Genomic DNA, 13,139 nt, shown 5'->3' with positions numbered 1-13,139 from the left:
AAAATGTTCATCATCATGTTGCAGTGGACCATAAGTGGAACAAACTACTTAGGCTTCAGCTCGTATCAGTGTAAGCTCTTTGGCACAAATGGTGACGTGTGTTGTTACAGCGCGAGCGCATGTAGCTTTTCACAGAACACCAACGTGAAACGGGTAGGAAAAAGTGACTGGAGGGGGGCTTTCAGATAGCTCGTCCATACGATTCAACGCAGTGTTATGGGATTTTTGCACATCGCAAAATGGCAAATGGCAGCAAGAAGCAACTGTTTGAAGTTAGACGACTTCAACAGCCAGAAATCCTGTAAGGTGAGGTCAGTAAATGACTTTTCTCCCCAAATGGTGGATGCATAATCTTGGAATCAACATGAACACAAACACATGCACACGCGCACGCACTCTCTCTCTCTCACACACACACACACACACACACACACGCACTCTCAAACACACACGCACACGCACACACACACACGCGCGCACACACACACACACACACACCTTGATGTAAGCGCGGGAGTTGATGGGATAGTAGTTTCCGGCGATGGGCTCCGTCTGTGTCAGGTTCCATGTGGGCCGGAAGTCTTTCCTTTGGAAGACAGTCACATGACATGCTCAGTTCACTTGACTCAAAACACACCTAACACGGCTGAGTTCACGCAAACAACACACACGGCCAGAATGACAATAGGGAAACAATTCACTCAATTGGATGCGCGCGCGCACGCACACGCACACACACGCGCGCACACACACAGTACACGAAACCACACACACCTAACATTTTTTCCCCACTGTAATTTTTTTAAACCATCTTTATAATAAACCATTTAATCTAAAAAATTATAATAATAGAAAAACACGAATTTTCAATCTTTTTTCCTGCATTTATTTTTTGTTTGAGCTGAAAGTGACATGTTTCATGGTCGCTCACAATCCTCTGGAAGACGGGTTGGCTTGGTTCAAACCTTACGCTTAGTTCACACAGACAACCTACGCCTTGCCTTGCCTTGCCTCAACCCACGCCTACGCCGAGCTGGGCGTGAACCTGTTACACGCTTTTGCGATCACACCGCACGCCTTTTGCACGCCGAACCTGTAGCCGAGTCACAAGCGCCTCTCCTCTCTCCCGACTGTATTTTTTCACGTGTTGTCCAGAATTGTCATGGGTAGCCTCTAGGTAAAATAAATCGGATATATTTAATGTTCTATTGATGCTGGATATGTATAACCAGGTCTGACTATAGTCGGACATTTTAGAGAGGTGATCTTGCAAGAATATGTGCTGGCACAACAACATTGTCCATCTTGCTTCTTCGGTCGCTATTCTCTCTCATGAAGATTTGTTTGCAGACAGGGAGAAAGCCCCACGTGATAGCCACCCGTCAATCTCTCTCTCTGCTCAACACTGTTGTAGTAACTCCATTTTATTTTGAAATTCAGTTGACTTTGCCATTTCCCACGGATATTGTCGCGTTTTTCTTTCATGGCGTGACAGAAAAGCCTGCCTGCACGCGCCTTGTCGGCGTGAAAATAGAACTCTCGCCTGAACGATAAAATCGGCAAGGCACAGGCGAGGCGTGGGTACACGCAAGGTTCACGCTCAGGCCGGTGTACACAGCCTCGTTGACTAAAACGGACGCCTATTTAAAAGCGTGGGTAAAGGCAAGGCATAGGCAAGGCTTGGGTCGCCGGTGTGAACCCAGCCTTAAAACTCAAAATGTCTATGGAGAAAATGAATGGGGAATTCACTTGTGGGACCAGAAAACGTAGTTTTGAAAGACACACAACACCCATGAAATGACACTTCAGAATTTGATCTGTTCGGTCCACTGGCATTTGGAAGGTCTAGAAGAGCCGCGCGACTGAATGATTTATCCCCATTCAAGTTAGCAGAAGGCTAAGCGGACATTAGCCGTCCAGGCTGGACAGAAGTCTCTGGTGCGCAGCGCCGTCCTACTGTGGAATACAGAGAGCGTTACGCATTGTAGGAACTCGTGTGGCAACGGCTTGAATGTAACGGACGTTCATTTAGATGTAACCGTTACATATTCTAGCTTTACCCGTTTACGATGCAGCTTCACGTCTCTTTCTGGCATTTCCTTGAATCAAATGACAATATCTTGACATGAAGCAGCTCTCTCCACTCCCAGTGTCAAGATAATGTCACTCGAGTCAACAAAAGCCTTGGAACAAGTTGAACTATTTCACCTGAAGGACAGATAGTTTCAGGATAAAGACGATTTTACACTTGATCAAGCTGTGGTCAAGATGATTTCATTCAGTCACCTCCAAAAAAAAAAGCTTACCTGCAGTTTCAAGGTGTGTGTGTGTGTGTGTGTGCGTGTGTGTGTGCGTGTGTGTTTGTGTGCGTGTGCGTGTGTGTGTTTGCGTGTGCGTGCGCGTGTGTGTGTGCGTGTGTGTGTGTGTTTGCGTGTGTGTGTGTGTGTGTGTGTGTGTTTGCGTGCGTGTGTGTTTGCGTGTGCGTGTGTATACATATATCACACACCTATAATCAGAGAGGGATTTCCGCACAAATAGCACAACAGCTGGGCAAGTGAAGTGAGGGCGGGCGCGCACGCAGCGCGCGAGCCACGTCTGCGAGCCACAATATTGTGACTGGAAAACTTGACAACGTTGGACCGGAAGCACCCGCAACTGTAATGGCGGCAACTGGGCCCAGACAACGAGTTTAACAAAGAGGGAACACACACACAGAGAACAGCGCTGCCGTCTATGCGCTGCCTCCTAGGGGCGAGGCGGCGCAGCCGCCGAGGTGCATATTACGACGGACGGCGGAAATAAGCGAAGAGGAAGAGGGGAAGGAGGAAAACGATGATGCACGGTAGGTTAGAAAAGAGCGCGCGGACGGCGCGCTCAGTGTTTGTGTGTAAGTGTAGCTTGCAGGCAGTGAACTCACTTTCTCTGCAGCACCTCTCTGCCGTTAGAGTCGGTGTAGAAAACTCCTGCAGAGTCGATGCTGGTGTCGAAACGAGTGATCACCTCCTTCCCCAGGTCGTCACTGAGGGAGAGAGGGAGGAGAGAGGGAGAGAGGGAGGAGAGAGGGAGAGACAGATGGATGTTCAAACTGATTCTTTTGCACGTACGATTTTAGGAGACGAGAAAATAACTAATTGCAAAAAAGAAAAAAGAAAAAAAAGAGAGAGAACAATGGAATAAAAAGCCTAAGAACTATGATGCCTTTATCATACAGACACCTACAGTAGAATTAACATTTAAATGCGAGCGGTCACAGCCTCTCCGCCCACTTCACATGTTGCGTTCTGCGGCTCCTGAAATGAGACTATAAATGGGTTCTGAGAGGAAGGCCATGCCCCCCACCCGCGGGTGCACAGGCAAGCAGCACCCAGAGACAGAGACATGTCCCCCACCCGCGGGTGCACAGGTAGGCAGCACCCAGAGACAGAGACATGTCCTCCACCCGCGGGTGGAGCACCCAGAGACAGAGACATGTCCTCCACCCGCGGGTGCACAGGTAGGCAGCACCCAGAGACAGAGACATGTCCTCCACCCGCGGGTGCACAGGTAGGCAGCACCCAGAGATAAAGGCATGTCCCCCACCCGCGGGTGCACAGGTAGGCAGCACCCAGAGACAGAGACATGTCCTCCACCCGCGGGTGCACAGGTAGGCAGCACCCAGAGACAGAGACATGTCCTCCACCCGCGGGTGCACAGGTAGGCAGCACCCAGAGACAGAGACATGTCCTCCACCCGCGGGTGCACAGGTAGGCAGCACCCAGAGACAGAGACATGTCCTCCACCCGCGGGTGCACAGGTAGGCAGCACCCAGAGACAGAGACATGTCCTCCACCCGCGGGTGCACAGGTAGGCAGCACCCAGAGATAAAGGCATGTCCCCCACCCGCGGGTGCACAGGCAGGCAGCACCCAGAGACAGAGACATGTCCTCCACCCGCGGGTGCACAGGCAGGCAGCACCCAGAGACAGAGACATGTCCCCCACCCGCGGGTGCACAGGCAGGCAGCACCCAGAGACAGAGACATGTCCTCCACCCGCGGGTGCACAGGTAGGCAGCACCCAGAGATAAAGGCATGTCCCCCACCCGCGGGTGCACAGGCAGGCAGCACCCAGAGACAGAGACATGTCCTCCACCCGCGGGTGCACAGGCAAGCAGCACCCAGAGACAGAGGCATGTCCCCCACCCGCGGGTGCACAGGCAGGCAGCACCCAGAGACAGAGACATGTCCTCCACCCGCGGGTGCACAGGTAGGCAGCACCCAGAGATAAAGGCATGTCCCCCACCCGCGGGTGCACAGGCAGGCAGCACCCAGAGACAGAGACATGTCCTCCACCCGTGGGTGCACAGGCAAGCAGCACCCAGAGACAGAGAGGAGGAGCTGCTCCTGTGTGTGGGCATCTGCTCGACCCTCCTGTCTGCTTCACTTCACTTCCATTTTTTTTTTCCGCGAAAACTGCCGCACCTAATATTGTTTGGCCCGCGACTCCTTATATTTTTCTGTATGCGGCCCACAACCAAAAAAGTTTGGCCACCCCTGGTATAGACACTGGGCATTAACACTGGGTATATGAAGATATCCATATAGACACGGGGCATTAACACTGGGTATATGAAGATATCCATATAGAGTAGACACTGGGCATTAACACTGGGTATGTCATGGGGACACCCATGCCCTATAGAATTATACTGTTGAGTTGGTGGTTGTTTGCTTGTGACATTTTATTCATTGTAGTCTGTCTCACTACAGTGGTGCAGTTGGTGCTAATTAACACATGGCAATTCTTCATTCAGGCCTGGTGTGTGAAACAGAGGCGGAGGAGTCCACCCTCGTTGGAAGAGAGGGGTAGTGGATTGTGCCAAGCGTGTTTTTGAGTAGAGTGAAATGTCTGAAGTTATTACGAGTGTCTTAGAATGTTGATCGGGACATTTGCAATACATGGAATTGACATCTTGTTATTCAATGATGCCAATGTACTAAATAATTGTATAGAATGAAACCCTTGATCTGTTTGTTCATTTTAATTGACTCTTAATTGTTTGCTCCATTTGTGGGAGGGGCTAAGCATATTTAGCTGGCCTTGTGAGTCAGCTCACTCTACCTTGTGCCAGGAAGGAATGCTGGCCTGATAGCTAGGACCCACGTTTGGATGGGTTTAGCCTAGGCTAAGAGTTCCGGTTAAAGGTGATCTCTTCATGCTGGTATTTTGTCTTGAGACATTTTGTCTTGTTTAAAACAACCCAAGTCAAGAGTATTTTTCAGTTTTGTAATTCTTGTCTATGCAACTCAACATGTTAAAGCCTGGTTTCTCCACATTAAAACAACTGTGGGGAACTTGAAGCCTGCCTCTGCCTTCTTCGTCTCCTGCTCGCCTTCCTCACAGGGTATATGAAGATATCCGTATCGACACTGGGCATTAACACTGGGTATATGAAGATATCCGTATAGACACGGGGCATTAACACAGGGTATATGAAGATATCCATATAGACACTGGGCATTAACACTGGGTATATGAAGATATCCGTATAGACACTGGGCATTAACACTGGGTATATGAAGATATCCGTATAGACACTGGGCATTAACACTGGGTATATGAAGATATCCGTATAGACACTGGGCATTAACACTGGGTATATGAAGATATCCGTATAGACACTGGGCATTAACACTGGGTATATGAAGATATCCGTATAGACACTGGGCATTAACACTGGGTATATGAAGATATCCGTATAGACACTGGGCATTAACACTGGGTATATGAAGATATCCATATAGACACTGGGCATTAACACTGGGTATATGAAGATATCCGTATAGACACTGGGCATTAACACTGGGTATATGAAGATATCCGTATAGACACGGGGCATTAACACAGGGTATATGAAGATATCCATATAGACACTGGGCATTAACACTGGGTATATGAAGATATCCATATAGACACTGGGCATTAACACTGGGTATATGAAGATATCCGTATAGACACTGGGCATTAACACTGGGTATATGAAGATATCCGTATAGACACGGGGCATTAACACTGGGTATATGAAGATATCCGCATTAACACTGGGTATATGAAGATATCCGTATAGACACGGGGCATTAACACTGGATATATGAAGATATCCGTATAGACATGGGGCGTTCCCACTAACTATATATCCGTATAGGACGAATCAGCGTGACGTCACTTGCCACCCAGAAATGCGGAACCCCGCGGCAGTTAATAGTATGAGTTGTGCCAAACAAACGTTAATATCTCAAAAACTATACATGACATTGCTTATATTCCTCGGCTCCTAGACCCATCCCGACTGAGTACGGCTCAGGAAACCTCACCCCATTGAAGGAGTTAGCTTATTTGTGTATGATAACCTGTCTGTTGCTGGCAAACCTTTAGAATACATGGAGAAGGCATCCGGATCTTCTGTATTCCTATGAGAGCTCAACTGCTAGCTGTCACTTTCTGCCACCAGTTTGGCTCCGCCCATGTAAATACGTAAGCACTGTTTGCAAACACACAAGGGGTCTATTAGCATAATGCAATGAATGAATGAATGATAACCCACCTTTTGAAAAATATAACATTAGAAAATAGGAAATAGAGTTGAAAGAGTTGCAATTCGTGCCTCATCAACAGAATTTAATGTTTCATTTATTTTCATAATTGATTCTTACATTTTTCCATTTCCCTTCCTTACTCTCAAGTACCCCTGTAGTACGTCCACCTACCCTAGGGGGTACGCGTACCCCAGTTTGGGACCAGTGGGGCTAAAATGATCATTGATGGGTTAAAAAGATATTGCGATCACAATTATTAATGACAATTATCGATCCTGATTTGAATAAGCAAGTTATTTTACTGCACTTTTAGTAACATCTGTAGTGACTATTTTCAACAACAGTAAATAATCTAAATGAAACAAAACCTATTGCTGATACGTCAAATGGCCATTTTAAATGATAACACTTTCTACAGCAGGGATACTCAACTTGCTTTGCCCGGGGGCCACTTTCGTGAAATGATAGAAGGCCAGGGGCCAGTTCATAAACAAACAATATCCATTTTTCTGTAGCGGATTGTAGGTTTTTGGGGTGTCAGCCGGAGTTTAGTCTGATAATGTTGTGCACACCGGATAGTTAGTTAGGTTAAGTACATACATAAGTGCCTGGGTAGCGAGCAGACGGCAGTATTTGACAATTTAGCAGCTAAATCATAGATTATTGAAAGATATTCCATATTCCAGACTGAAATGCTATAACAGAAGTGGAATATTGGCCAGAATGACATGAAAATTTGTACACGTATTCAGCGGGTATCTTGCCTGTTGCGTTCAGGTGCACTGTCATTTTTTTTTTTTTTTTTGCAATTGCGGGCCGCACGTTGAGTATCACCGTTGTACAGCGCTGTACTCACTCTATGGGCAGCGGTCCCACTGTCCACTCCAGCTCCAGAGCTTTGCTGTCAGAGTAGAGACGAACCACCTGAGACACCCAGGGAGAAAACCACTGCCTCACCTCCTGGACCACCGAGGTCTGGGGAGGAAGGGGAGGAGCACAAACGAATGAAATGAATAAGCTTCTAACAAAACAAAACAAAAAATCAGCTCAACTGCAACATAGAAACATCTGTAGATAGCATCCATGGCTATATATATATATATATATATATACACACAGATCCTTTCCTTTTTTTCATAATTCCTTTCAAAAAGTGAAACTTTCATAGATTATAGATTCATTACACACAAAGTGAATTATTTCTAGCCTTTATTTGTTTCATTTTTCATAGTTTTGGCCTACAGCTCCAGAAAACCCCCCAAAACAGTATTTCAAGAAATTAGAATAGTGTGAAGAAAATCAGCAGTTACTTCTCAGTTATGACTGACTCCAGCCAGGTAAATAGATGATGGTCTCTCTACCTGCACGCTCTCCGTCTTGGCAGTCCTGCTGATGATGAAAGGCGTGGAGGAGTTGGGTCTGAAGATGTAAGCTCCTGACATCTGGTTGCTCTCCAGGTTGTTCCCATCGCTGGCGTTGTACCTGCAACATAAAACACACACACATAAGAACATGGCGATGGGAAGCGTAGACTCAGCTTACAGCCATCGGCAGGTCGTCTGCCTCAAGTTAGTTAGTGTGGTAACACTTTCTATGAAGCCCATGTCTATAACGCATTATAAGCATAGTTATAATGCGTTATAATCTGCTTACAGCGCTGTATAACCAACTATGCACTCATATGCATGTATAACTAAGCACTCATAAGTTAAGTTATCCTTTATCTATCCCCATGGGGAAATTCATCCTCTGTATTTGACCCATCCTCTACTAGGAACCTTCCTAGAACTAGGAGCAGTGGGCAGCCGCAGTGCAGCGCCCGGGGACCAACTCCAGTTCTTTTGCCAGTACCTTGGTCAGGGGCACTGACAGGAGGATTAACCCTAACATACATGTCTTTTGATGGTGGGAGGAAACCCGCACGAACACGGGGAGAACATGCAAACTCCACACAGAAAGGACCTGGGACGGACCGGGGTTTCGAACCCAGGACCTTCTTGCTGTGAGGCAACAGTGCTAACCACTGAGCCACAAATGCCATAAATGTTCATAATGCTTTATAACTATAATCACAACACATTATAAAGCATGCTATAATGACTTATAAATGGCAAGTACCGTAAATTCCGGACCATAAGGCGCACCGGTATATAAGCCGCAGCAGCAAAATTGACTGTTTTTTACATATATAAGCCGCACCGGACTATAAGCCGCGGGCGTTTTGATGTTTAATTACCATATGTAAGGGTTCGTACACAGAGGGGATTGTCGGGAAAGAGATGGCTGTTTGGGGAAGCTCCCATTTATTAACATTTCAACAAAACAAAACAAAAGTCAGGTCACTAATCCCCAGACAAAATCACACAACAATAGGCTATATGTGCAGCAAACGGCTGTAACCAGAGAAGTCAAGTCACTAATCCTCGTCTTCCTCTTCTTCCTGCGTACTGAAACCACCAAAGTCCTCATCTTCAGTGTCGGAAACGAACAGGTTCAGGGTGGCTTCGTCAACCACTCTCCTCTCTCCTTCATTGTCACTCAAAACCAACGAACTCCTCTTCGTCACTGTCGGTGTCGGCATCGAACAGCCTCTGAAGCCTCTGACGGCCCTCAGCGCCAGCTGTGGCGGCGTCATCCTCTTCATCCCGCAGCAGTCCAGCCTTTTGGAACCCATTGGTGATTGTGGATGTTTTCACACTCCTATAATATTCCGTGATCTTCCTTTGTGTGAATTCGCCGAAGTTTGTGATTTTCTCCTGGTAGTCGGGAGGGAGTTGTTCAGTAGTTCTCGCCCGGACGGACAGTCCCTTTCGTCTCATGAATCGGAAGCACCAAGATGGGCCACCTATGAAATGTTCAATTTTCATTTCGGTGGCGACTGTTTTGGCCTTCAGTCGGATCTGCACCGTGGAAACGCCTCGGCCGTCTGCTCTCTGGGTCAACACCCAATCTTCAAGGGAATCTTCAAGTTCGGGCCATCTGCTTTTATGACCTCTGAAGGACTTTTTGGTCTTCTTGCACTGAGACAGTTCCTCCTGCTGCACCTTCCAACGCCTCACCATTGACTCGTCGATGCCCAGGTTACGCGCTGCTGCTCTATTTCCCTCTTTTAATGCGAGATTGACTGCTTTCAACTTGAAAGCTGCGTCGTGTGAATTTCTGCGTACCTTCCCCATGGTAAGTGAGAGAGAGTTGCTTCTACTGCTCGTCTTGTTGTGATTCCGGGCTGCTGATTAACTTTGAACCGGTAGGAGTAACCGGTTGATTTCCGCCAATGATGTCAAGTCTTTCATACACAAAGGCAATTCAAGGTGCTTTACAAAAAAATAATCGAAAAAACAAGCAGCAAAGCAATGCACATAAAATGTGCTGATGAAGCTGTGTAACCTGTAAAATCCATCGATTTTGGAGGTCACCGAGTGGCCGTTTGCTTACCGTAATTACCATATGTAAGGGTTCACGCACAGAGGGGATTGTCGGGGAAAGAGATGGCTGCTTGAGGAAGCTCCCATTTACCGTATTACCGTAACATTTCAACAAAACAACATAACACAACACCACCTTTGTTTATTTTTACAGTGCACACAGTGTCCGCGGTGTGGTGAAAAGAGGGCAAGAGAGGAAATTAAAACAGAAGTGGATTTATAGTTAGAAAGAGTGCTAAAAAAGAGAGATTTTATTTGTATTTTTTTTTTCTTTTCTGAAAAAATCCATAGATAAGCCGCACCGTTATATAAGCCGCAGGGCCAAAAAACGGGGAAAAAGCCGCGGCTTATAGTCCGGAATTTACGGTATTATAATACTGACCTTAGGGTAAAGTACAAACATGATAATCACCTAAAATCAAGTAAAAACGGCTTTCTCCTTTGGTGAATCTGCTGCAGTAGAGTGTGAGCTGAAGTGTTAGCATGGAGCACCAGAGGGAACCATCATCTGACAATCTGCCAACACACCTCAAGTACCTCAGCAAGTTCATCTTTGTAGCTCCGTTGTGGATGATTTTCATGTTTGTAATTCAACTCAAGTTTCATGACTACAGGGGCCACGAAGTGGAAATCAAAACCTGAGATATAATTTCAACTCTGCATAATCAATGATCTTTATTCGCGCACTCATTTCTAGGGTGGAGACTCTGGAGAGGAGGCGCCACGGGCACACTTTTTTTTTGTGTGTGTGACCAAACTCATACCGACTCGCACGCTCCATCGGAGTTTCTCTGGCTCGAGCCGATTTCTTGTAATCAGCGATGTCACTCTGTCTATGTGAGTGTGAAGGCGTAAAATATGGAAAATAATATCACCGTAACACCCCCCATGGGTATTTTCTTTTCACTGGACTCCGTCAAGTCCCCCTAAGAGCGCACTCCCCAAATTTGAAGTCCATGATGAGATGAGATGAGATGAGATAAACTTTATTGTCCCTGGAGGGAAATTTGTCTTGGGCAAAAAGTGCTAGTGCCAACATCGGTGTTACAGACACAGTAACAAAACAAACACGGTCACAGTCACAGCATTGCACTTCACCACAGAAAGAGTGCCAGCTAGACACAAGATTGCACTATTTCGAAGATTGCACATGCCCTAATGCATAGTGTGTTTAAATCATCAAACCAGTTAATAAGGGAAGAATAAAATAAGCAATAAAACCATAATACCATAAAAATCATACAAATAGAAATCAATATAAAAATCAAATCAAATCAATTAAAATTAAAACAAATCAAAATCGGCAGCGGATTTGATAAAGGAATAAAAGAATAAAAGAATAAACCAATAAAAATGGGGTTAAGAGGTTAGAGAATAAGACCAAGGAAAAAGCGGTAAAAGAACATAACCAAACAAACCAGACTATAAATACCGCTTCTACCGGACTACCTACCTAACCTAACTAGAGTGCTACACCCGGGGGAAGAGCAGGCTGTTTGTTCAGCAGTGCAATTGAGGTGGGGAGAAAGGAGAGCTTATAGCGATTGCTCCTGTGTTTGCTTGCTCTGAATCTTCTCCCGGATGGTAGCAGCTCATATTCCGAAAATAAAATGTGAGAAGGGTCATTCAGGACTTTGTGAGCCAGGCTGATCACCTTTTTCTCAAAGATGGACTGTAGCGTCGCCGATTCATTCTTTCCAATCACTTTCAAGGCTGTGTGGACTATTTTTAGAATTCTTGCTTTGAGCTGGACGGTCAGAGACCCAAACCAAGCCGCCATGCCATATCTAATCAGGCTTTCCAACACAGCATTATAAAAGGTGGACATGATAGTTGTGCTCACACCAAATAGTCTGAGTCTGCGTAGGAAGTGCAGGCGTTGCGCTAATTTGGCGCAGAGGTAGTCTACATGGACATCCCATTTTACCAGGTGGTCCATTTGGATCCCCAGATATTTATACGAGCTGACCTGCTCGATCGCACTGCCACGGGGTCATGAACCCTAACTGTTCTCGGATCGAAGATCATTTCTTTGGTTTTATTTATGTTTAAAATGAGGTGATTCCTCTCGCACCAGTCTTTAAAGGAGTCAATTTCACTGTGGTAGACAGAAGGGCAGTCGTCTCCCTTCAACAAACTTAAGATAATGGTGTCGTCAGAGAACTTAATGACAAAGTTACTAGGATCGCAGTTCCTGCAGTCGTTTGTATACGCAGTAAAAAGAAAGGGCGAGCTCACCCCCCCCTGGGGGGCGCCGGTACTGCAGTGTTTGACATTGGAGAGGGAGGAATTAACCTTGACCTGTTGAGTCCTATCTGTTAAAAGAGAATAGAACCGAATGGTTCTTGAGATATGTGAAGGACAGACATACAGATACAGACGGTTCTCTTATATTGTAGACAGACATACAGACTAGATAGATAGATAGATAAAAGATAGATGATAGATGGTAGATAGATGATAGACAGAGAGAGAGATAGATAGATATAGATAGATAGATAGATAGATAGATAGATAGATAGATAGATAGATGCGGCCACAACACATGGTGTGTGCATGTGTGTGTAGTAGAGGGACACACACCAGTAGAAGTTCTGTGTCAGTTTGATGGTCTGTTTGGTCTCCAGGTTACTGAGGCTGCTCAGCAGGCCTGTGTCAGGGTCAAAGGTCGCCCGCAGGAACTGCCGCACCGACACACACACACACACACACACACACACACACACACAAGATTGGAAATACATTCAGGTGCAACCAAATCAATTATACAATTCTAATCCAATCTGAGCAGCCAGAGTCCATCAGTCTGACTAATAAGACTCTGGTTTCTGGTGTAGAGCGGACGTCCAAAACCTCCGTTTCCGTAGTTGTTTACAGTGTGACGTCTCATATGCAGTTATCCATTTGTACAGATTAGCCCAAATGTCGTCTGGACCTAAAACAACAAAACTACAAACAGTATCAATAGATCAACTCCAACTCCATTCTCGCATCAAATCGGACTGTAAACAATGACCGCGGCGCACAGAAGAGGAAGTCTTAGCACGGACATCATCCGCTCTACACCGGAAACTAGGGATGTTAATTTTGAAAAATTTCCATAATCGAAAATCGGGGGAAATTAACGATCAATTATCGATT

The 13,139-nt window shown here is 46.0% G+C and overlaps 1 protein-coding gene across 2 annotated transcripts in view; it reads right to left on the bottom strand.

Annotated features, from left to right (window-relative positions):
• man2b1 (mannosidase, alpha, class 2B, member 1) overlaps window positions 1-13,139 on the bottom strand; it is a 42,220-nt gene that overhangs the window by 9,310 nt on the left and 19,771 nt on the right. For both annotated transcript variants that reach the window (XR_014552637.1, XM_083635188.1), the window contains exons 14-18: window positions 12,582-12,679; window positions 7,935-8,055; window positions 7,430-7,548; window positions 2,918-3,019; window positions 499-586 (exon numbers count right to left, since the gene is read on the bottom strand). Coding sequence is in view for 1 of the 2 variants with exons in the window: in XM_083635188.1 (XP_083491314.1) it covers window positions 499-586; window positions 2,918-3,019; window positions 7,430-7,548; window positions 7,935-8,055; window positions 12,582-12,679 (528 nt within the window). In the remaining variant the exon portion in view is untranslated. The remainder of the gene's footprint in view (window positions 1-498; window positions 587-2,917; window positions 3,020-7,429; window positions 7,549-7,934; window positions 8,056-12,581; window positions 12,680-13,139) is intronic.

Source organism: Poromitra crassiceps (genome assembly GCF_964638095.1).
Source record: "Poromitra crassiceps genome assembly, chromosome: 4".
NCBI lineage: Eukaryota > Metazoa > Chordata > Actinopteri > Beryciformes > Melamphaidae > Poromitra > Poromitra crassiceps.
This window is presented reverse-complemented; position numbering and strand designations above follow the sequence as displayed.